The sequence below is a fragment of the Pelodiscus sinensis genome, chromosome 3 (genome assembly GCF_049634645.1).
Source record: "Pelodiscus sinensis isolate JC-2024 chromosome 3, ASM4963464v1, whole genome shotgun sequence".
Lineage (NCBI taxonomy): Eukaryota > Metazoa > Chordata > Testudines > Trionychidae > Pelodiscus > Pelodiscus sinensis.
The window spans coordinates 149,917,827-149,944,114 of NC_134713.1; the positions used below are offsets into that span (position 1 = coordinate 149,917,827).

The window sequence follows — 26,288 nt, forward strand, 5'->3', positions numbered from 1 at the left end:
TGTAATTAAAAATAAGCAGCAAGACAATGGAGTAGTGGCAAGGTGCTAGCCCACTTGTCTGTTACTTGTAAGGCCCTAGATTTAAAGTCTCTGGGAAGACTAATACTACAGCTTCATTGTTGTTCAACTGTTGCTTTGGGAACACCAGAGAAAAACCAAAACATACATACATGAGGCTGAGACAACAGTTCAAACCTTTGAAATTACATGTGAACTAAGTTTGATTGTTTTGGTTTACTGAACAATTTTAGAGAGTAACAATTAACTACATGCACACTGTCATGAATTCAACACTGACCAAAGGAAGTCTCCCTCTAAGCTAAGAAGGGACTTGTATGGACAGAAGTCATAATTACCCACTTCTCTGTTTCCTTATCATGGCAATATGGACAGTGACTTATTGAGAGAGTCACACTAATGAAAAACAGATGATTGTTTATGAAGAGACAACTTTATCTAATCTTCCTATCATCTGTGCAGTGAAGAATTGTATTGTTTGCATGAGGAACAAAATTTCAACAACTTTGCCTATTTCTCAGATGGGAGAAGGACATATGTGAGGTATTTTCCATTTGAGTTTCAGCCAGATATGTTGTGGAAATTATCAGCAACTCTTCTTTGAGGCAGGTTGCCAGCCTCTCTCAAAGAAGCAGTTCTTAGATAACTGTTCAAGAAGCCATCTTTGTATGCTTAGAATCTTCTAATTATTCCCAATCCCCAATCATGCTTTATTTGGGAAGATAAAAAGAAAGCTGAGGCAAAACAACTCTGGCACCATGAGGAATAGCGAGATTTCTTAAAACCCAGTCACTTTAATTTTAGATCTGGGTTTGGTATGGAAACTACGGGTCTCACTGGTGGCTCATCTCTTCCCAACAATGGACAAAAACCACTGTATTTCACCAAATGCTTTTGCTACTGCTAATCACAGGGCTCTGTTTCTGACTGCTACTTTTGTGATGTGTACAGAGGCCATTCTGGGTACGTCCTCACTACACGCTTATTTCAGAATAAGCTATTCCAGAAGAAATACTCCAAATTAGCTTACAGACAGACCCCGGGTTACGTACAAGATAGGGACTGTAGGTTTGTTCTTAAGTTGAATTTGTACTTAAGTCGGAACTGGCGTCCAGATTCAACCGCTGCTGAAACTGACCAGCAGCTGACTACAGGAAGTCCGAGGCAGAGTTTCTCTGCCCCGGGCTTCCTGGAATCAGCCGCTGATCAGTTTCAGCAGCAGCTGAATCTGGAGGCCTGGGACAGAGCAGCTGGGGCGCTGCCGGGTAGGTCCCCGCAGTGCCGCACCTCGGCGCTGCGGGGACCAACCCAACAGCACCCCAGCTGCTCTACCCCAGGTGTCCCCAAGTCAGCTGCTGCTGAAACTGATCAGTGGCTGATTCCAGGAAGCCCAGGGCAGAGCAACTCTGCCTCGGGCTTCCTGTAGTCAGCCGCTGGTCAGTTTCAGCAGTGGCTCACTTGGGGACGCCTGGGGCAGAGCAGCTGGGGTGCTGCTGGGTTGGTCCAGTAGCACCGAGGAGCGGCGCTACTGGACCAACCCAGCAGCACCCCAGCTGCTCTGCCCCAGGCGTCCTGATTCAGCCGCTGACCAGCCGCTGAAACTGACCAGCAGCGGCTGAATCAGGATGCTTGGGGCAGAGCAGCTGGGGTGCTGCCGGGTTGGTCCAGTAGCGCTGAGGAGCGGCGCTGCGGGACCAACTGGCAGCGCCCCAGCTGCTCTACCACAGGCGTCCGTGAGAAAAGCCTGGTCTGCTGGCGGGGGGGATGCACTAGCTGCACCCCCCCCTCCCAGCAGCAGACCAGGGAGACGTGGGCGGCGGGACCGAGATGCGCTGCAGTCCCGCCGCCCGGGTCCTCCGCGGCTTTGCTCCGCGTCTCCCTGGTCTACTGCCCCCTCCCCCCCCAGCAAACCAGGGAGACGCGGAGCAGCTTTTCTCACCCCGGAGGATGCGGGCGGCGGGACCGTGGTGCGTCTGGGCGGTCCTGCCGCCCGCGTCCTCCAGGGAGAGAAAAGCCCTGTTCGTAAGTACGGATCCGACATAAGTCGGATCCGCATAACCCGGGGACTGCCTGTATTTCAAAATAATTCATCTACACTGCAGGGAAGCCTCAAAATTAGTCTGAGACAGGCTTCCCTAATATATATGTGCTATCTCGATTCAGAGCTCCCGGAAGCACTGCGGAGGAATTACTTAGAATGGCCCTGGTGAGGAGCTATTTTGAAATAGCAGCAGTGGAGCATCCACACTCCTGCTACTTCAGAATGGCTATTTCAGAAGAGGAATTATTCCTTTTGGAAGGAAATTCACAGAAGTTGGAATAGCTGTCCATTATTTCACATTTATTTTGAAATAATGGAATTGCTGTGTAGATGCTTGTGCTGTTATTTTGGAATAATGGCCGTTATTCTGAAATAACGCTGCTGTGGAGATGCACTCTCAAGGGAGGCAGTATAGGCTGCTGTGCCTTCAATATAGTGAAGATATTAATTTTTTTTTCACAAGACCCAGATGGTGCAGTTTCCCTGCTTATCCAGCACTTAACCAGTATTGGGGCTTTGATGCTGGGGAGCAACCTAAGATCTAGTCTGGGTAAAACTGAGATAATGCTGATAAGCTAGGAAAAAACAATTGGAAGCGGTGGCAGAGTTTGTCCGTCTTTTGTTACTCAGGTTAGAAACTGCGGATATTAACTTCTTCTAACTGTCCCTGGAAACGAAATCATTTTACTTTAGCCTGGGTTACAAGTTCTCAACATTGTTGAAAATCATGTAGTTTTGATAGATCTCTAAATAAATATGGATTTATATGGCTAACTTTTAGCACATTTGGATAACTGGGCCTAAAACTGTAAAAAGTGAGTGATGTTTTATAACTTGTCACAATAACTTAGAACAGTGTTTCTCAGCCTTTTTTTTATAAAGTACCCCTTATATATATATATATATACCCCCAGTATCTACAGTTTTCAGACACACAACATTTTTTCTACCATTGCAACACATTTGTTTTGACAACCTTTGGGTGTAAAAAGTACAAAAATAATAAAATGCTGTAAAACTTAAAACAAAAATTCAGTTTTCTCCAAATTTCAGTTGTGTTGACGTACCCCCAGACTTCTCTCGAGTACCCCTAAGGGTACTCGTACCACTGTTTGAGAAACATTGACTTAGAACACTGATGGGAAAAGATGTAAAAGTGAGAAAAAGACTGAATTAGTCAAAAATATGCCTCCTGATATAATTCCAGGACTGTGATAAAATTTTGTCTAATAAATAAGAAAAGTGTAGGACTGAAAAATCAGTGAACCCAAATTGAAGCATTAGATATTAGCCCTAAATATTTAATAAAATAAAAATGTTATTCCACTTATCACTCCCTTTCAGGGTTTTTACAAAGCATCTTTGTGGCGGAGAAAGGTGGTTATCACAATGATGGGCAGACTGAAAGATGAGAAGGGGAAGAAGCAAACTTCATCATAATGGCTGGTTCCCCCACTGTATCTTAGGTCCCTGAGCTTTCTCCTTCTGATCCCGAGAGATGTCCTGACTAGGGCTATGTCTAGACTGCAGGCTTCTTTCGGAAGAAGCTTTTCCAGAAGCGATCTTCCAGAAAACCTTTTTTCGAAAGAGAGCATCTACACAGCAAAAGTGCATCAAAAAAGCAATGTGCTTTTTTGAAAGATAGCATCCACTCAATGTGGCCGCTACCTTGCATTTCAGTTGTGGTTACTGTGGATGGAGTTGCCATGAGGTCACTTGTGCTTTTCCCTGGAGGCCTCTTCTTTCGAAAAAACCTCTCTTCCATGTCCATACATGCCTTTTTCTGAAAAAACTCTGTTCTTTCGACTTTCTGTCGAAAAAATGCAATAGCAGAGTGGACGTAAGTGTAGTTTTTCCAGAAAAAGGGCCGTTTTTCCAGAAAAACTCTGCAGTGTAGATATACAGTAGGTTGGGCCAGAGAGAAGATGCTAGATGATATCACCACCTCTCCAGGCTCCTGCTGAGTGCCAAACAACACCTGGGGTGTGAGGAAGTGTGTGCATGCACATCTGTATGTGTGAGAGATTAACCCTCTTGTGTATTCTTTTCCTTCCCGCATCTTATTTCTTCTTCCACCCCTTCTATCTCTCTCCCTCCTTTTTTTTTCTATTTAATAAGAGTCTGGCTTAGTCAGCCAAGGCTGTATATTTTTGTGCAACCCTACTGTAAAAGCTTAGCACCAGAAAGAGGCAGATAAAATCACGGCCCTAAACAACCTCATGCTGGTACAAGTTTGGCAGGTTGTAGAATGGTTCATAAGACTGTATGGCTGTGTCTAGACTACATACTCCATCGATGGAGCCATGTAGGTTAGGGAAATGGGAAATGAAGCAGCGATTTAAATAATCGCCGCTTCATTTAAATTTAAATGGCTGCCATGCTGAGCCAACGAACAGCTAATCAGCTGTCTGTTGGCTCAGCTCGGGATGCTCCGCGGTCGACATCAAAACCCTTTGTTGACCGCCCCGTTATTCCTCGTGCGATGAGGTTTACCGGGGCGGTCGACAAAGGGCTTTGATGTCGACCGCAGAGCATCCAGACTAGTGCGCTGTGCCGACAAGCAGCTGATTAGCTGTTTGTCGGTTCAGCGCGACAGCCATTTAAATTTAAATGAAGCGGTGATTATTTAAATCGCCACTTCATTTCCCTTTGCCCAATAAACAAATCTACATGGCTCCATCAATGGAGCCATGTAGTCTAGACATACCCTATGTGACATGCTTTGTTGTCTCCAGCAGTGAGATTGCATGTGAACATCAATGCCAGACATAGAAGCTACATTTTCTATCTTTGCTGCTCTTTTCTCTTCCTTCTTCTGTTTGTTTTGTCTTGTTTTGGAGGAAATAGAATCAGTTTAACAACAGTTCCAGCTTATTTTCACTTTTTTGCTTTTCTCCAAAATGAACAATCCTTTTTTTTCCAGTGAACTTTATGTTATGCATTTGTAGCAGCTATTTGTGTGGTGATCTTATTTTTCTGGTGATTTGAAATCTATACTGCTTTTGAAAAATGTACATCAAATTGATGTACTAAGTAAGATATGTCACTAGAGTGCATTGAACACTGACCCAGTTATAATACACTCTAGGTGGATGTCATATTTGTACATGCTATTGCTAACAGGGAATAAAAACTCTGTAATGTTGGGTGATATTTCTCAGCAGGTAGGGCAGTGACTGTAACATAAGTGCCTTTAGGTTTGCAGCAAAATGAGGCAAGAGAAAAATATTTTAAATATTTCCTCTAGAAAAATTAAAATGCCAGATTGAGCCTCTGACATCTTGGGTACAATCTGAAAACAAAAGCTACCTGAAAATTACCATTTTCCTCTTATGCTCACAGCAAAGATTTCTAAGTAGAGTTTTGTTTCATCACTGAAATGTTACAAAGAGAGTAATTTATGGAAAACTACCCCTTTTAAAATAATAGCAAGTCTTCTATTAAGCCCTCTTTGTTGTTCCTTCTTTAGTACTTTCTTCAAGACAAGGTTTTATAGTAGATGTGCATTGGTGGGAAATTCTTACAAGTAATGTATGGGATTCTGAATAGTATTACTAACTCAGTATCAATAAGAAGCTTTCCTGAGGAAAAAGACAGAGGAAGATATTATTCCTGCTCCCGTAAGTCTCCTACTCGAAAATCTGTTATAGGCAAAACAGCTCAGATTTACAAAGCACAGTCTGAGTGTCCACCCTCCAGCTGAGACTGAACTATTTCTAATGTTTATTATCTTAAATACCAGGGGATGGATTCTCTTACACTGGTACAAATCTAGGGTAACTCTAGTGATTTCACTTGAGTTTGTTTTAGCCTGACACCGGGAACAGAATCTGATTTAAGGTTTATCAAACCTATGGAATTTCTCTAGCACTCTTCTACCCATCACAAAGTGTATGTTTTGAATCAAAATCTATGTGGTTTATTTTAATATTACAAAATTAGATCCATTCACATTTTAACAGTGGAGAACAAACACCACCTAGACAAAATAAGACTGACCAACACAGCTTAAGGTTTCTGACACCAAGCTAAGGCATTTCTGAACTATGTGAAAAGAGGGAACCTAAACGTTAGTGACAAGAGCTAGTACCACTAGGAGAGGAGTGTCTTATATCTGGCAACAGGGCATTAGTCTTTCAAAGAGCTTCCCATCCTTACCTGATACAGTGTGTTGCATTCTGCCTGCAGTGTCTGTGTATATAAGCCCTTTCCCATGTTGACTGATCTGATACTCTCTGATGATGCCATTTGGTTTGCCGGGTACTATCCAACTCAAATGCAATGCTGTTGAGCTTAGAGCTGTGACTGCTGGTGGCTGAACGCTCTCTGGGACTCCTTGGACAGTGACTGCAACTACCTGAAGACATATGAATTAAACAGCAATTTACTGTAATAGTACACTAGATACTACGATCAATGAGAATGTCACTTTTGTTTTAAGACACTGTTGCTTGGTCTGGCATATCATTACCAAGGGTCTGAAGAACTAGTTACATTCTCTCTCCCCCTCCCCGTTTTTACAAAATGAAATCTGACCTTGAAGACATTAAATAAGCCTACAGCTACAAATTATCACAACAGATTCACCACATTTCAGCTCTAGTGTATAGCTCTGGTGAAACAACAACCTCTAGATAGCAGAATGTCTTGCTAGAGAACTCTTAATAACTCTCTTCCATATGGTTTGCCAGAGTCTTTGCATTTTAACAGCCTGATTTCATGTATTTGAAGCACCAGTAAACACAGGGCATGTCTACACTACAGCGTTATTTCAAAATATCTTATTTTGAAATAGTTAATTCAAAATAAGTTATTTTGAAATAACGCGTCTACACACAAAATGCATTTTGAAATAGCATTTTGCTATTTCAAAATAGTGTGTCCACACTGATTGGATGCTGAATCACATTTAAGGGCAGCTGAAACCGGTTCCAGCAGGGCATCAGGTCAGTAGTTGTTTTGTGTTGAGGCTTGTGCTTAAAGGGACCCCCCCTGGAAAGCCGGTTCTCAGCTTTCCCTCCTTGCTTGCCTACCTCACTGAGGGACAGTAACGCATTTTTCTCTCTGTCTGCTTTGGTTGCCCTGACTTGGGACACCACAACACTCGGCACCATGGAGCCAGAGCTGCTCCTGGGCATTTTGGTGCTCATTTTGGACGTGTTGCTGCAAGCCTGGCTGCAATTGCTGGAGATTGCCTGGCAGCATCTGCTGCAGCCCAACCCCCAGACCATCTTCTGGATTCCCCTGGGGGCCTGGGAGGAGCAGCAGCAGCGCCTGGATGCCAGTATGCCCCGCTGCATCTGGCATCTGGACACCAGCAGCGACTGGTGGGACCACATCATCCTGGAGCACTGGAGAGACCAGCTGGGGAGACAAGCAATGGATCCAGAAGTTCAGGATGAAGGAGGACACCTTCCTCGAGATCTGTGAGTGGCTCGCCCCTGCTCTGCAGCAACAGGACATGCACATGAGGCCTACCATTCCCCTCCACAAGTGTGTGGCCATCACCCTCTGGAAGCTCTCCATGCTGGATAGTTACCAATCCGTCAGCAACCAGTTCAGCGTGAGCAGAGCGCTTATTTCGAATTTGGTAAACCTCCACGAAATAGCTAAATCGAAATAAGCGATGTGTAGATGCTTATTTCGAAATAGGGGGCCTCCAGCCCTTCTCAGAGTGCCCTGGTGGCCACTCTGGGCAGAACCAGGAAAACTCTTCTGCTTCTCCTCCCCCCCCCCCCCCCAACCCCAGAGCCCTTAAAGGAGTAGACTCTGGCCACAGTGCCTGTGCCAGCTGCAAACCTGCCAGCACAGCAGTTCATGCACCTGGCCCAGCATCAGCCAGCAACCCACTGGCACCCAGCCCTTCACCGCTCCCCAGGAGCAGGCTAGCAGCTCTCAGGAGCCTACCAGCGGCTGCAAAAGGTCGGCGCCTTCCTGGTCTAGTTCAGAGATCGTGGATCTCATTGAGGTTTGGGAGGAGGCCTCCAATGTCCACGATCTTCACACTAGATGCAGGAATGTAGCCATCTATAGGACGGCATTAGGCATTAGGAGGATACAGGATGGGTTACAGAGGATTACAAGGGAAAATAGGAATGGCAAGGACTTGCAGCCAGAGGAAGCTAGAGATAGACAAGAGAATTTCACTGTCACTAGGAAAAGGCAGGTCTATGTGATTGGGGACTCCTTATTGAGAAGAATAGATAGGCCTGTAACCAGAGCTGATCCAGAGAATAGAAGGGTGTGCTGTCTGCCAGGTGCTAAGATACGAGATGTGGAACTGAGGTTGAAGAGGATTATTAAGGGAGCAGGAAGGAATCCATTGATCATCCTTCATGTAGGAACAAATGATACGACTAGATTCTCGCTGGAACGAATTAAGGGAGACTATGCTAGGCTGGGGAGGATGCTCAAGGAAATTGAGGCTCAGGTGATTTTTAGTGGGATTCTGCCTGTTCCTAGAGAAGGGCAACTAAGATGTGATAGGATTATGATGATCAATAGATGGCTTAGGCAGTGGTGCTATGAGGGCTTTGGGATGTATGGTCACTGGGAGGAATTTATGGACAGAGGACTGTTCTCTAGGGATGGACTTCACCTAAGTAGGGAGGGAAATAGACTTCTAGGATGGAGGCTGGCTCAATTGATTAAGAGAGCTTTAAACTAGGAATTTGGGGGAGACGGTTGGGAGATGCCCAGGTAATCTCTATGCCAGATTTTAACACTGAGAGGGGGGGAAACGAAGTAAGAAAGGATATAGCTGGGGGTAGGAGAATGAACATGAGGAAGGGTGGGGTGGATACTAGTCTAATAGGTCATATTGGAGGTATAATGTCTGTGCCAAATTGGGTAAAGAATGTGAATGAGGCCAAACAGCAAAAAATAAGATGTTTGTACATGAATGCAAGGAGCCTAGGTAACAAAAAGGAGGAACTAGAGCTATTGGTCCAGGAAGTGAAACCAGATATTATAGGAATAACAGAAACATGGTGGAATACTAGGCATGACTGGAGTACAGGTATTGAAGGGCATGTGCTGTTTAGGAAAGACAGAAATAAGGGTAAAGGTGGTGGAGTCGCATTGTATATCAAAGATGAGGTAGATTGTAAAGAATTAAAAAGTGATGGAATGGAGAAGACAGAGTCTGTTTGGGCAAAAATCACATTGGGAAAGAAAACTATCAGATCCTCCCCTGGGATAGTGCTTGGGGTGTGTTATAGACCACCAGGATCCAATTTGGATATGGATAGAGACCTCTTTAATGTTTTTAATGAAGTAAATACTCATGGAAACTGCGTAATCATGGGAGATTTCAACTTTCCAGATATAGACTGGAGAACAAGTGCTAGTAATAATAATAGGGTTCAGATTTTCCTAGATGTGATAGCTGATGAATTCCTTCATCAAGTAGTTGCTGAACCAACAAGGGGGGATGCTATTTTAGATTTGTTTTTGGTAAGTAGCGAGGACCTCATAGATGAAATGGTTGTAGGAGACAACCTTGGCTCGAGTGATCATGAGCTAATTCAGTTCAAATTAAATGGAGACTAGAAGAAATCTGAAATAAGAAATCTGAAGCCTGAGATAATTTAGAATTCACTAAGATCTTTCTAAAAATTTAAAAATATATATGCCAATTCTCATCTCCCTTACATCAGTTTTACACTAATGTAACTCCATTGACTTTGATAGTGCTATTTCTGATTTACTGTGATTTGAGAGGAGAATCACAGTCCATGCTCTTAGAGAATCATGTATTTTTATTAATGTCACAGTAAGTGAATTTTATTATGTGGTAAGCATATACATGCCTTATGTAACACACTAGCATAAGGGTGTCACCCCCTAGTGGCTGGCCTCAATGATGGTAAAAGCTGGCTACTTAGTCATGCTAACAGGACATGTGTAAACTAGATCTATAATATTAAATTCTTTAAAAAAAGCGCCTTTCAAATGTCCTTGTTATGATACCTCCACAGCTATTAAAATTCTACTACCATACCTGTGAAGATCAATTCACCCACCTTACTGCTGTCTGTGCAACCAGCAACAGTACAGGCTCTCAACTGATATAAATATTCTTGGTATGGCTGTATACCACTTGTGTCTGTGAAGCTCAGGTCTCTTCCTCTAAAACGCTCAATCCCATTTCGGAGAAGAATATAGTGAATAATAAGGCCTTATAAAGAGAAAGTTTTCTGTTTTGGTTAGCAGAACAACACAGGATCATAGCATTTCACACAGAAACAGGACACACAGAAAACATGACAATGAAATCGGTAGGACATCGTCATTGTCAGGCAATCACCTAATTGAAGAGGTTGTTTCAAAGAACCCAAGCCTAATGATTGTTATGGTTCTCTTTGTCTTTTTAAAAACTCACTCCCATTGAGGCAAACAATCGTTTAAATCTCTTGTGTAGTCATTTTAATTACTAGATCTGGTCAAAATGTCTCAAAAGCTTGAAATATCAACATAAAATTCTTATCAAAAATTCATTTTGAAAAATGTTTCCTGATATATTTTGACTTTATGTGAAACTGACACAACATTCCAGCTACCTCTGTTAGTTAATTATAAGTATAGCTGTACCCCAAAGAGTGTGGTGTGCTTTACGGATAGAGAGGGCGGAACCACATTCCAGTCTGATCAATTTCATGGCCAGAGGGTTTTAAAACTGGTCAGTTTCATGTTTTCAGCTGTTTACATCTGAAGTTTCACAGTGTTGCAAAGGGGTTGCTTTTCTGACAGTGGAGATTTGCAGCTAGGATACCCCTGTCTGGGGCACTTCCAGCAGCAGGGGAGATCAGAGCCATGTCAGCAAACCTTCTTCAGGTGCAGAAACCATCAGGACTACTGCCCAGCAGTGGAGCTTCCTGATCTCCCTCTAAGAGCAACCTTGCAGGGGAAGGACAAGGCCTGCCCTCCTCCAATCTGGCAGGGACTTGCAACTTGGAACCTGTAGGTGAGGGTGTTCCCAGAAGCAAGGGGAAGATCGGATTTCATGGAGAAGGTTTATTTCATTGCCTGCAACATGTTTTTTGTGGTTGTGATAGATATTACAGATAGATTATAAACCAGGTCTCTTCCTGACAAATTTATAATCTAACTTTATTTGTGGCAAATGAGCATAACAGACAAACCAGAGCAAAGGTCTGAGGAAGATCAAGTGTGAAAATAATATCACCACGTTTACTCAGTATAGGCAAGAGTATGTACATTTTGATGATGATTAACTTGATAATATATTTGAGGCAGGTTTCAGTGAACAATTGGTCTAACCTATTTCACTAATGTCATGTTGAATAGCAGAAGATATAGTTTGTGTTTTTAAGAATACCATTTGGTTGAAGAGGTTCTTTCCAATTCAGAAATATGATGTCTTCCCGATTTTCAACTTTGGTCCATTTGGGTGCACTTACACCCTGAGGCACATCTTGTTTAGTGCTAGCCTTGCCAATTTCACTGAATCCTCTTCCATAGCTGTTCCATGCAGCTACCCTGTACTCATATGTAACATAGGGCTCTAGATTCAGATCTAAACAAAAGAAAATTAGACACTGGTCATCTCAATTTTGTATTAAAATACACACAAAGAAATGTTATGCATCCATCTTTACATATGCTTAAAGATGGGCACATGCTTCAGTACTTTCATTAGTCAGGGCCTAAATAAGGACCAGTTCTGCTCCCACTGAAGGCAATGGCAAAACTTTCATTGTGTCCGTGAGAGCAGATTTGAGCCCTAAGTGTTTAGTCATCTTATAACTAACCATCGGTTTCACAAGCCTAAATTACTATTCAAGTCCTGGCTATAAAGCAAGCTTCCTCGCTATAACAGCTTCACGTTAACTTAGACAGCTGATGGAGCCCAGGGGAGAATCATTCATTCCAGAGTGATTTCAAACCCACAGCTATATCCCATTTCCTGTTACCTGTAAATGAATATCTATTTGGGCCTCCACTGTAGACTGTCTCTTCTGCAGTTGGACATACGCTGCCGTTTGCCTTCTTTTCTGTGGCATTCTGAGAGCCTTTTACCCAAGCACAGATGTGGATGCTTGGGTTAAAGTCACACCGTCCGCAATATGCTGTTGTTTTCATGGATATAGGGCACAGGGTGTTAGCTTTGCATTCTTCTTTTACCTAGGGAATGTACACCACTTTAAATCAAGACATACAAAGAAGCTTAGTCTACCTTACTTACTTCCCAAAAATGAGGTCTGACAATGACAATGACACCATTTCAATGGGCCCTTTGAACAAAAATCCTGATGTGGTTAAAATAATAATAAAAAAGCTAACTCAGCAGTGGAGCCATGTTGAGTACCATGCTGCGTACAGTGTGAGAGTGTGTTTCATCACAGGGCCTATCTGTTCTGTGTGGATATTACAGTTCCCATGACACTTTCCAAGAGCACTGGGATTGTCCTGGTTGCTTTGCTCTAAAACAACACCAAATCCTACTCAGAGGAAGCCCAAGAAGCTGGGCGTGGCAGGGCAGGGGCAGGGCTGGCCCCCAGCGTGCTGTGCACCTTACAGTTGCAAACAGGTGCGTGACGCCTGATTGCAGCTCTAAGGGGTGCCACGTGGCCCCAGCCCCGGGTGCATGGCGCCCCTAACAGCTGCCATTAGGTGCCCCCCATGGGTTGGTGCCCCGGGAAGCTGCCCAGCTACCCCCCCCTTATAACGGCCCTGGGCAGGGGTGGGGGTAACTGGAAGACCACAGAAAGGACAGGATCTTCTGTGGTTTCCTTAGGTTACATTTCCCAACTTTTGCAGCCTGGGAGTCGTTTCCCTTCCCTTTTCAGGAGGGGAGGGAGTTTGGGAGCTGCATGCCTTTCCCCTTGTAGGTGGGAGAGTGCCCAGAGCCGAGTGCCCTCTGGGGGCCTGGGAGCCACGAGGCCTCCACCCTTGCAGTCAGAATCATGGCCAGGCTTGGGCTCCCTCTCATTGGGTTGGAGTGCAAAGAGACAGGGACAGGGGGCAAGGGCCGGGGCAACTTTGGCCTCTAGAGGGTGGGTAGCAAGAAAAGAGTCTGGGGCAGCCTCAACTTGATCCTCTCCGTCAGCTGGGCACAGTCTGCAGCTGCCTGCCCCCAGAGAGGAGTGTTGGCAAGCATAGCAAGCAGGGGGCACTGGCCCAAGTAGATAATAAATCTGATGAATCCTTGTTTCACCCTATACAATTATTTGCTGGATGCTTATAAAATATTAGATAAAGTTTACAAATTACTTTGATATGTATCACAGATTAGGTCCTTAGATGGTATAAATCACTGGCTCACAAACTTTTCAAGTATACGGACCCCTATCAATATTTTACAGACCCCCCCCCAAAATAGAGGTGCGCCTGCAACCTACACATCCCCCAGCCCGTGGTGCTTCCTGAGCTGCATCCCTCAGCCCACTTGGGAAGCAATGTGGGCTGAGGGACATACTGCCTGCTGGCACAGAGCATTTAGCTTCCAGCCTTGGGAGCTGAGAGGCTCCGAGCCACAGGAACCTACATGGTTTGAAGGATGTGCTGGCTGCTAGAAGCTCTGTACATTTATGTTAATTTCTATTTTAAACTTTCTGCAGACCCTCTATAGTACCACTGCAGAGCTCCAAAGGTCCAGCCACCACAGGTTGGGAACCACTGGCATAAATGACCCTTAATTTCAACCCTTTTAATATCAGTGTTACTGTCTTTGCAATACAGAAATTGCCATCCCTTGTGAAAGAAAAGATACATATACTATATTTCATCATTGCCATCCATAGTGAAAGAAAGATACATAAGTTTCCTGTAGTTTTACTTTAATGTAAATTCTACCAATTCATGAATGACAAACCCTTCATAATTTCACCAGAACATCTGCTAAGGGGAATATTTAGCAGGTGATGTATCATACGTTTTAAATAGCACTTCCTGTTATGAAAAATTTAATAATTTCTAACTAGTTTTGGTTTTGAAGGGTTCCAATTGGTTTTGAAGGGTTCCTATTTTTTTATAATCAGAACAGTAATTGAAACCTTTTTGTCAAGGTTTCTGATGTTTTCAGTGAAAGTTGTGATTAAAATCTCTATACCTTTTTATAGCCAACATTTTGTGAAATATAAAAAATGTGAAATTTCTCTTCAAAAAAGGTCCTTTTTGGAACAAATACAATTTGATTAATAGACCTTCAACCAGCTTTCTCGATGTATAAGAAACTGAAATTGTGTCTCCAGCAAGATGTAAATGTTTAAAACCAGTGGATTTTAAACAGCCCCTGTGGTTTCAATTCTGCATGATACTGAGCAACTGTGGGAGTCTGGGAGCCCTTAACTCCCATTGGAGTTACAAGATGGAGCATTATGAAGCTATAAGGGTCAACAGTTTGTTGCTTCTTAGGGCTACAGCCTACACAGAGTGCTTTGCAGAACTGGGTTAGCTGTTTTCTCCTGATACCTTTTCCATTATTTTGCAAGTGATTGAAATAATACTTATGGATCATCAATTGTCAGGATCACTCTTTGTCCCTTTGCTTTCCTCCAGTTTTCTGGCACTTCTCCAGTTTCAATGATATTCCGTTATTAGTTATTAAAAGGTCAATAGCTAATTTTCTTATTTCTGCCACCCCAATCCAGAAGCAGATTCCCATGGATAAGGACACTAAGGGTACATCTATACACCAGCGTTATTTTAGAATTCGAAATAATGGGCTTCTTGTGAGGAGTAAAGAAAGTCAGAGGAAGAGTGCTCTTTTTCAAAATAAGTGCTGTGTAGATGTATCCAAATTTTAAATACAATATTACGACTTAACCTATGCAATTAGCATAGCTAAAGTTGCATAGCTTATTTTGAATTTAGCCCTGCTTGTAGACTCACCCCAAGGGTATGTCTACATAGCAGCATTATTTCTGAATAACTGACGCTATTCCAAAATAACAAAGAGTGTGTCTACACAGTAAGCCATTATTTCAAAATAATGTCCAGGTGGAGGACTTCTTACTCTGACTCCTATTTCATGAGGAGTAAGAAGAGTGATCTTCCTTCGACTTTCTGCTGTGTAGACAACACCAAAAGCAGAATTAAGCTATTTTGACCTAAGCTATGCAATTGACGTAGCTGAAGTTGTGTAATTTATTCCGACTTTGGCCCTTCTTTGTAGACCCACCCTAAGAGGCATGACATCTGGTCCAGCTGGTTTATATATTTATACATTTCATGGTAATCCTCCATCTGTTATTGTTAGAAGTTATTCACACTATTTTTCTGTTAATTTTATTGTTAAATCCACTTATACATGGATTTTAGTAATTTAGCCATTTTTGAGTCATCTTTTCATTTCATCTGACCTCTCCCACCTTCACTTAACATTCTATTAGACAGAAGGCTTTTCATATTTCCATTCATGTCCCTTGGGAGGGAATGTGAACTAGTGGTCACAGCTCAAGACTGCAAGTAGGGATTCCTGTGTTCTGGTCTCAACTTTATCACTGACTTATGGTGTGACCTTGCACAAGTCATATATGGTCAAATTTTCAAAGGTGGCCAGTGAGTCTTGGTGCCTTTGTTTTTGCGGTACCCTAACTAAGACTCCAAGGCCCCAATTGGCAGTGTTGAGCACATACATTATGGTTGCTCAGCACCTCTGAAAGCTACATACAAGGTGTCTGATGTCCATACCCCAAATCATTAGCCATTCCTGAAAATGTCAATTATTTTTTCTGAGCTTCAATTTATGCTTCTGTGAATTCTGACAATTATCTTACTAAAAAGGGTGTTGCATAGATTAATTAATTAATATAATGTATTGAGAATCTTGAGATGGAAGGTGTAAAATAGATATCATAACCGCATCATCCCAACGAAGTCAATGCCAAAGTTCCCATTGAGTTCAACAGGAACAAGATTGAGTCCAGGAAAAAATATCAGCAGTGTTGTGTGTAATGTTAGCTGGTATGTTATAGAACCATATTTTACAGCTGCATGTTATTAGCTATAGGAAAAAAATTGCTACAGAAAGATTCATACTCAGAAACAATAAACAAGTGCCCTGTCCAAATTGGATGTATAAGGGTATTTCGATAATAAATCTTTAGTCACTTCTGTTTCTATTTCCATTCAAGTAGTGCCAATAAGGATCAACACTGGTCACACAACTCAGATTTGCTATTCATGCCAACCTGGCTAGCATGCCAACTTTTAGACCCTGTACTAATCTGAAGTGCCGGGCAACACTTCACAAGAAGCAGCTAATCATTATTAATTCCTTTAGAATTCATTGCAATAACATCAATCATGGTGAACTCATTCGGTATTAATATGGATGTAATGTGAAAATGAATAATGCACACAGGAGTTTTTATATTCCTATTTTAGAAAAATAGTTATGAACAATGTATTTCGCTGTCCATTGTCAAATCAGAGCCACTGAGAGGTTTTCTATCAATTACCTTCATCATCATTCCAGCTGAAATCTTGTCAGAGCAAACATATTTCAAAGGATTATATCCAACTCCATTACAGCATTCTTCGCTCTTTGGAATAAGTTCAGTCTCACAGCATTTTTCTGGCACTGGGTCATTCTTTTTAACATGCGCTTTAGACTCACCACTGGAAGCTGAACAACATAGGATATCTGACATATTCCCATATTCCTGCCCACAACAGAACATCCCTGCAATAATAAAACATTATATATAAATATTAAAAATGGCAGCGGGAGAGAAAGGGAAATAACTGAGAATAGTATAAAGTTGAGCATAAAAATGTCAAACTGAGGCAGCTGCTGGAATTGTGCAGAGAGAGGGAAAAAATGTGATTCAGGTCTAAATATGAGGTGACTGACTAGAGAGTCTTTATTCCCATACATGCTTGAAAATAATTAAAAAATAGAGAAATCAGACCGGGGTCCTCTAGAATCAGCTCTCGTCTCCTGAGCTGGTGTGTGAGCTTTGTTATGAAGTACCATGTATGGTACATTACATATTCAGCTAATCAAGAATGAGGGAATTTAGAAATCCTTTGATGGCATTCTTTTGCTTTTAGGCACACGTGTACTAAATATAGCTTGTTCACCTTTAAGTAGCCATTGGTAGGGATAATTAGTTAACTAATGGGTAGATATCAACAAAGATAGCTTTCTAAAGAAACTTGAGATGTACATTTCATAACTTATTTTGTCAAATTTTACTGTGTGCTGGTTGAACCTTTCTAGTCCAGACCCTTGAGACCTGACTGGTTCCAAACTAGAGAATTTGCTGAATGAGAGAAGGTCAATATTGTCTAGCAGCATTACCACCACTTCCAATGCTTACGGGGTACATTGAAGACAGTTAGTGTTACATTACAACTAAATAATAATACAGAAAATGGAGAGCCAAGACTGGTGGCTATAAACAAACTTTATGGGATCACGGGAAAGTTGGCTTCACCGAGGATAAGTTGACATCCAGCTAACTAAAATAATGCTGGACCATGGATTTTGCCGGACTAGAGAGATTCAGCCTGTACTATGTTGCAATTCTCTCTTTTAAAAAAGTTTTAACATCTTTTCTTATTTTTCATTTCTATATTGAAATTAATAATCAAGCTTTATCTCATTTTCTTTCCCTAATGTTTTAAAATATTTTTTTTATGTAAAATATTTTTGAGTGATGAAAACATAAAAAGAATCCAATGTCAGGGAAAATATTCATATATTTTACATGCACAATTATTCTCTTATAAAATATTTTTTTTGATATTATCCCTTCTTCCCAAAAGGTAATGTGTCAATTTTATCTCTGGGCAAGTTTTTATGAAAATCCTTTAAAATTAGAGATGTACACTAGGAAATGTCAATTTTGATTCAACCATGATGGCATAAATTGGGCCAGAAATAAAAAAAAAAAACAGGACCATGATGTAAAATGAAAGGTATAGTTAAATAATTCATATCTGTCTCGGTCTCTGCGTTCTCCTAATCAGAGATTTAAATGCAGCCTTGAGTTTCTTCACCGCCATTTATTGCAGCAGTTCTCTTACAACAGGCTGTAGACAATGCACACTGCTCTTTAAGGGACTAATACTCAAAGGATCCATGTCAGTAATCCCATTCAAATCATTAGGTGTTCTTAAGGTAGTATAGTTATTTGTAAATAAGTAATTGGTACACTACCTATCTGCAGGATTGGGACCTTACGTAGCAAAAAAATGTGAAAACCAGAAGACTTCTAAGAGTTGAATATTTTTTCTTTCTCCTCTAAATAAATAAATGCAGACGTTGAGCCAATTCAATATTAATAACTAGTCATCTGATAGCTCTGAGGGACTCTTGACAAGCAAACTAAAATTTTGATAATGAACTGTTTCATACTGAAAAAAACCCAACAACCCAAGTCTTCATTCTTTCACTGAGAACCTCATCTTTGTTTAACTGAATTAAATTTTTTCAGCTAAGATTTCACTCACATAACAAGAAGTGACTCCCTTTCTCGTTTCTTTGGTAAACCATTACTTCTTTAATTATTATCAACCTTGTTCCAGTGTGATAAATTGCTAATTACTTAATACCCTAATCAGCGTTCATTCTTTGCACAGATAAACTGTGACAGCGCCATTAATTTAAATAGTAATTTCACTTAATGGCCAGAACGGCACACCAGATTTTTATGCAGCATTTTCTGAAGACTGCATCCATCACTGCAATATTCTGACATAAAGATGTCTGACATGCACTAACTCACTTAGGGAGAGCAGATGTTGCAGAGCAGAGTTTGGTAGTAATTCCCATAGTGCATCACTTCAGCATGAATGAGCTGCAAATGCAGAGATAGACAATCTTCTGAAACTGCATTGTATAGCCTTTGACCCCTTCCTAATTTATCACATGTAGCACTTGACTCTTGAACCTTGACACCACGAATGTACAATTTTAAATATGCCCCAAGAAAAACAAATAGGGCCATGTAATATTGATGGATTGATTTACCTTCCAACACCTCTTCATACAATTACCTAAAGATGGAGAATTTCCTTTACACTATTTGCTGATTTTACCAAAATACTGAATAGTAAATATTTATCTACAAATCAATCATAGCATGTATCACATTTTATATATGTATGTTTTAAGGGCAGAAAACGCAGTACACCAATGAGAAAATATATGGGCTGAAAAAGCATTTCTTATTCATCGTGATTTTTTGTCAACAATTATTTCGTGCTCATCCCCACAAGCAAAAGTATTTATAAACGAAGCTGAGTAATGAATGACTAATTTGGTAAATCTGCAAAACCGATGGTTTCAAAAGGAAGAGTGAGAATTAAAAGGCTTAAGCTCCAGAGCCACAATAGAGGATCAACAAAATACAGAGCCAGTGTACACTGAAAGCTATTCCTGAAATCCTTGGCTTGAAGGCGGGTATTTCAGATACCACAGAGTGAGAATTGCAGCTGTGCAGGAATAGCACATTTTGAGATCCTGGCCTGGGATTGTAGAGGTCATTTATTAGGGAAAGTAGGGGAAATTATGAGGTGGTTTCTGGTCACTCGATGCCTAAGAACCAGCACAAGAAAACTTTGGATGCTTGTATGCAGTTGTGAGACTAGGGGAGGATTTATTGTATGTAGTGGCATCATTGCCAGTCTTTGCCAGTAGATGTCTCTATGGTTAACCCTTCTAGTAAAGAGCCAAAATAAGAAAGAGAAAAATAAAATAAGAAATCAAGGAGGAAAATAAGTTCACAGGAATCTTAGATGGAAAGGATCACTTTTTGCAACAGGATAAGTCTCCAAAAAACTTGCATAGAAAGAAATTTTACATTGACAACACACAAGACCTTAGCCAAACATACATCACAAATGTGGATCCAGATTCTACAAACATACTTGATTTCAACAGTGTGTAAAGTTTATTATATGCACAAATATTTGCAGCATTGGGACCCTTAATGACTGTGATTTGCTTCTATCATCCTTTTCAGAAAAACTCTCAAATAAAAAAAAAAAACCTCACTTGAAGTCAGTTATCTTTTTGAAACATGCATTGGAGAGGTAAAAACCATAGCATCAATAGCATTTCAGCTCCAGATTAAAGCCAAGTAGACAATGGAACCATTATACAAGAACAATTCCTATTTATGTAAGATAAGTGTGTTATATTTTTCTGTGTGAGAATATTTTTTTTGTTTCAATCATATGCATGATGGGCTAGGAGACAAGTAGATTGTAAAGCTGGTTGGTATGTTTTCTTGATGGTTTTGCAAGGCTGATTTGCCATAAGAAATTAAGCACCAAGAGTACTGAGTATGATATATGAAAACAAAGTTTATCTTTAATTCAGAAAAATAAGAATTGTTAAAACCTGAGTAATCACTGAACACATTTGTCTTTCAAACATATGTGTGTGTCCAGTTTTATGCTGGCTTACAGCATAATGTCCTCACAGCCAATCTATGAGTGATGAAAAAGCTGCCTATTTTACTTTTTAAAAGCAGGAAATGTCATCTTGTCCCATTTTCAAGAAACATTGCATAAATGATAGAGCAATATAGGCAAACACTTATATAAAAATAAAAAATGTTTAAAGGCTTTAAAAATATATATATTAAGAAAAAAACCTCTTAAGAATACATATACAGTGAAATGAAGAACATGACTTTTATCCCAAGATACCTGTATTACACTTTTAGACAACTCATCTGCCCAGAGAGAGCAGTAAAAACATAAACGCTACCCCAGCAGTTCTGTTCCAACAGCATCTGTTAATTCACTCCATTTATAAAATACATATTGACAAAGACAACTGAACTGGGACCAGGGAGATTTGATTTGGTGTGAGAAAGTCAATTCAATGTGATTTTGTTAAAGGGCTCCTGCAGGCAAATAAAAGAGTTTAAGTAATAAAGTACATAAAGAGATGTTTTACGAGTCAGCCCCGTCTTGTGGCAGCTGCACAATGAGCTGCTGTGCAAGAGGGCTTGGTTCAGGAGTGATATTGTGTGATTTCCTTGTTGATGCTGTGTAGCTGGCGAGTAAGGATTGGGGCGATGGGGAGAAAGAGGATGCTAGCTGCGTGGTTACCACTGGAATGGAACAAAGGCAGAGCAAACTGTTAGAACAACAGCTCTTTCCATCTTGCTTTGCCCTTTTCCAACTACATCTAATGTTACCATAATGTTACCATAGGGGTTGAAGTGAGACAACTGAGGGGAAGAAAGGATGATCTGTTTTTGGTGGGGAAGGGTACAGGATCCCCTTCCCAAAGGGCTCATGGAGACTTATACTCAATGATCCTGGACACCATAAGCTCGATTTTCAAATCTGGGTATCAAAATTGGGGTGCTCATTCCACAGCTAACTGCTCTCACTAACATGTTGGTGACCAAATCTTTATTTTAGTCACTTCAGTAACAATCTGAGCCCACAAAAATGGAACTGGGTGCAAGAGTTTATTATTTCCATCTATAAAAATTGGGCTTCCCAATTTCTATACAACATTTAGTAGAGAATATTTGTCTTCAGACTGAAAAGACCTAAGATTAATGGGCTTTTACTTTTCCTCTGAATACTGTGTTAAGAAGAATATTTGGATTGGAATACTCACCTATGGTTGTTAATAACTAGTTTTTCAGTCTATGAATAATACTTAGTCTCACCATGACATGCAGGGGACTGGGCTAGATGATCCCTCAAGGTCTCTTTCTGCCCTATGACTCCATTATTGCATCTGAATCTGCTTTACAAAAGAATTCAGGATTTTTGCTCATTTACAGGCTGGGGAAACACAATGGTGAAGTGTTTTTCTTAAGGTCACACAGGAAGTCATTGGCAGAGCCAGGAGGAGAACCCAGGAGTTTGGAGTCTTACTCAGTGACTGATTCACTTTTGCTCACATCCCTCTTGACTTCATCCCTGTGAAGAGCTAGACCAGAGGACCCATTTCTTTGTTTTTTACCTTTTGTGCCCTTTAAGATCTTAATGTTAGGTTACTACAATTTTATGTGAAACTGTTAAACTATCTGTTCCACTGACACATGGGCTGAATATACTCTATCAAATGGAATGCCTACCCCATGAGAGAGATGGGCTGGGTACAGCAGATGGGGACAGGTAACGTGATCTTGTGACTACAGCTGATTATTTTAAAAAAGTCTCCCCCCCCCACATACTGGGGACACGAATGAGGGAGAGAGTCCAAATAGACTCATCCCCTCTACTTCCTATTTGCTGACACCCAATGACCCAGGAAAAACTGAAATCCTTGTGCTGAGCAGCATGAGGATTTAGCAAGGCTAAGAGCAAAAGTATCTGCAAGGGGATGGGGAGAGGTATGGAGTGGGGCCAGGGACAGAGAATGGTGCTCTCCTCTTGGTTTCCTGAAGCTTCAGGATGTATTGTCGCTTCTTAAAGCACAGCTGGAGCACCTGCTAGAACTGTGTCCTGGCTTTGTGTCACAACAGAGCCCTGTATTTTAATACCAGACTACACAACTTTTTCTCAAAAGGCAAAGGCAAGTGAGGTGATAAAAGTATGTGGAATGAAAATGACCCACATTCCTGATTGCTCCTCCAGATAGCAGGGCGAGGGGAGGAAGGTGTTAAGTCTTCCTTTTAATGAAAGGGACACATCTATCATACATCTACAGGACTTATTGCAGAGTGGTCAATGCTGGACTAGCTCTGGGAAGGTGAATAGTCATCCATGCCCAGCCTTGATTTTGCTATACGGTACCTTTTCAGTGGTAATGTAAAAGCTTACCTGGGAGAGGTCGGTGTACCATTCCCTGGTCTCCATCACCACAACAGATCAGTTCCTTGCTTACTAATTGTCCACCACAGCACTGACGACTGAAGCCATCATGGAGTGACCCACCACAGCAGATCTGATTCCCCGACATGGAATAAGGAGTCCCCTGACAACAAGAGTCACCAACTCCAACCGAAACCCTGTTTTGTTCTTCATTAGGGCAGCACACTTCCCCTGCTCGTTTAAAAGAATAAAAGTGGTGATTTCCTGCATATGGAAATCTGTGAGAGAATTTACACAAACTGCAGTGGATATTGGATTGGGCTCATGGCCTACTATCTTTACACACAAACCATTGCACATGAAAACAGACTCTTGTGCACAGAGTCATTTACTAGACTTCAGAATGCTGTAACAGCAATGCTTATAACCACTTCACCACAAATACAGCAAGGCAGAGGCTAAGCTAGAGCGCTTTGAGAATGTGGCTCCTCAGACATTTATTGCAATAGAAACAAGACAGAGTCTGCATAAAGAAGCAATATACTTTTCAAAAAGTTGTACAAAATGTTAAACTAGATTAGTATTGGTTTTATAGTTGTAGCAAAGGCAGCCACAGAGTAACAAAGAATTGACTTTTGAAGGCTGCCAATTACTGCCATTTGGTGGGTTCTGATGGGGTTAACTGTGCACCAGAAATGGACCGACTGCCAATTCTTTCAACACAGGACACAAACAAGCTATCAAATGGTAACCGTTTTCATTCACTACCATTTTGGTTTGAAATAGTGACCTGAGAGAGAGGTGTTCTGTGGTATCAACCTAAACTGAAATATTTGGTGTGGCCTGAATGCTGATACTGCAGGGCTTGAAAAGAAGTAGGAATAGTGGTGAGGACAGTGTTCTGCTTTTCAGGACAGACAGCAATACTGACAAAATATTTGGAACTTTCATTACTTTATTGCAATTTTCTCCTGCCCTTTTAGTTTCATATTCCTCGGTGACAGACACAGCTCAAATCCAGTCCTTCTGAAAGCATGAGTGTTCAAATAATGAGTTTAAACCCCATGCAGTGATTGCCAGACAGAAAATATGCACAGAGGACATTCAAGACAGAGAATCATTTCTCTTCATTCACAATATGCTGGTAGACAACGTGGCATATGAGGGGTACTAGCATTGTTTCTTTTACTCTGGTTAGAGAGTGCATCTTCCCATTTTAGCTCTGGGATGCATTTTGGCACATCAGTCTGCTCTAGTGTCACAGAAACAAGGCTCCTGCCTTCCTAATTTGTAATCTTCATGCCAATAGCAGAATATGCTGCTGTACATCTAGTTCTTTCAAGCTGGCCAAAGAACATGTGGGAAATATGTATGCTTGGAGAGTACTCTGTATAAATATCTTTATCAATAAAGTCAATAATAAACAAAAAAGACAAGAACAAACCTTTCCAGTATAATAGATATAATCTGTTTAGATACTTAGCCATATTTTCCGTCATTTCGCAGAATCTAATTTAGTGACTGCATAGCAATAGGCCTTAAAACAGTGAATGTAGGTTATATCAGTTGGAAATAAAACTGTTTTTTTGGAAAAGACTATTAGACATTAGACACAAAGGATCAGTAACCTTCTCATTAACCTCTCAAAATGGGATCCATTCCAAGCTAGGTTTGAAAATGTTTTCTCTCTGAAAACTACCATGCAGTCTTACCAGTTAATTGTTATCCTTATCAAAGAATGACCCACATTAACATTTAGCTTGGGGTTATTAGCATATTTATAAAAAAAAGAAAGAAAAGTGACCAACATTTTTCATGTGGCTGCCCTTTAGAAAAAGAAAAAAGAGGGAGACTACACCAAATATATTTAGAAAAAAATATTTGCAAATCATGTACAAATATTCACAGCTTTACATTTGAGGACTACTGATTGAACATGAACCATTTTCAGATACAAGATGGTTTATGTCACCATGCTTTTCTTTCCTGGTGTAAACAACATTAAGCTAGTTAACACAGACCACTGGATGGGGATAGAGGTCACAGAATATAATCTTCCCATTTCAGTACATTGAGATTAATGAGCCAGCAAAATACTTTTCTCTGGTTTTTCTGTGAGAGCATTTTTCTGATGACATCACGGTAGACATTCTAATATTGTGATATATGAATTCCTTTTCAAGGGATTGGAGCTCAGAACGTGCTGAACATTTTGGCAGAAATTCAAGTACTTCTGAGCACAGACAGTGCATGACATCTCATGGGTAATGCAAGCATTTTAGCTCCTGACCTGTCAACTGGCTGCAAAAAGATTTGCGTACTAAACACCCAACAAAAAGTCCTTTCAAGGGCTACCAGGCCTACAGTATTTGAATAAAAATCAGTGACCTCAATGGGGAAAAGACTTAAAAGTCATATTTCATCCAAAAAAAAAACACTTTTGGGGTTTTTAAGCTCAAATTTTGTCTTATAAACACAACAGAAAAGGTGTGAAAAGCAGCCTATCGTAGCACATTACAATATTGCACAGGGGCTATCTGCTTTGGTCATTTCTATGCCAGAAAACTGGGATGTGGTGGGGAGATGACACATATTTTGGCAAATAGATTATTAGCAGCAAAGAACCCCTTTTCCTAACACAGTATTCCTGAGCTGAGTATCTATGTTTTCAGTTGTGTTTTACAGCCTAATTCTAAATGAAAGTGAGTGGGAACACTGGTACATTGCCGAGACACCACTTCTTTACCTAACAGAGCATTTGAGGTGCTTGAGGTGATGGTCTGTTCAGTCAACAAGTCTACAGTTTACGGTGTTCTCAGCATAAGTTCCAGAATATCTGATATTTATTTAGATGTAGACTTCCATTACACCTTAATTTTAGACAGATACAGCAACTAATTAGCAACATAGTTGGTTCTAATGATGATTTGTATCATCACATGACATTCCAGAATATTCCATAACATTGCCTCATATGTTTCTGGTGTAACTCTGTACTATACTCTCTGGCACACAGGGTTCGAGACCTCTACTCACTGAAGTCAACAGCAAACCTTGCATTTACTTTCACGATGAAGGATCAGAGCCTCTTTCCACAAAAGTGGCAGTATGGGGCAGCTGCCCAGATCTTCCTAGATTGCACACATGCAAACACAATTAGGAAACAGAGCTATGTTGTGGAAGAAGCTGGTGTATGGATACAGTTCCTGAATATTTCTTGTAAATGAGTCAGATGTGCATGTCATGAGTAAGTCTGAGCCTCTTAAGTTTTTTTCAGTGGAGTTGGGTTGAGTGGGGACTGTTTCTTTCCTTTCTGCATGGTGGAGTTTATTTAGTACTGATATTTTATTAATCTGCCAAGTTTGTAGATAAGGATGATGGGCATACAATATAATTCAGTCAATGAATTGGAGACCTAAGATATAACAGTCAGGAGCAACAAGAACTATTGAAATGTCTTAGAGGGATAGAGGTATTAGTCTGTAATTGCAAAAACGAGAAGTCCTATAGCCATTTAGGGAAT

General features: G+C 40.9%; 1 protein-coding gene across 1 annotated transcript in view; it reads right to left on the reverse strand.

The window, feature by feature from the left end:
* Nucleotides 1–26,288, reverse strand: part of LOC102451796 (usherin) — a 265,927-nt gene that overhangs the window by 184,782 nt on the left and 54,857 nt on the right. Inside the window, exons 11-16 of the mRNA XM_075925195.1 lie at nt 22,775–22,996; nt 16,486–16,709; nt 11,995–12,205; nt 11,400–11,597; nt 10,084–10,238; nt 6,218–6,416 (exon numbers count right to left, since the gene is read on the reverse strand). Of these exons, the coding sequence (XP_075781310.1) occupies nt 6,218–6,416; nt 10,084–10,238; nt 11,400–11,597; nt 11,995–12,205; nt 16,486–16,709; nt 22,775–22,996 (1,209 nt within the window). The remainder of the gene's footprint in view (nt 1–6,217; nt 6,417–10,083; nt 10,239–11,399; nt 11,598–11,994; nt 12,206–16,485; nt 16,710–22,774; nt 22,997–26,288) is intronic.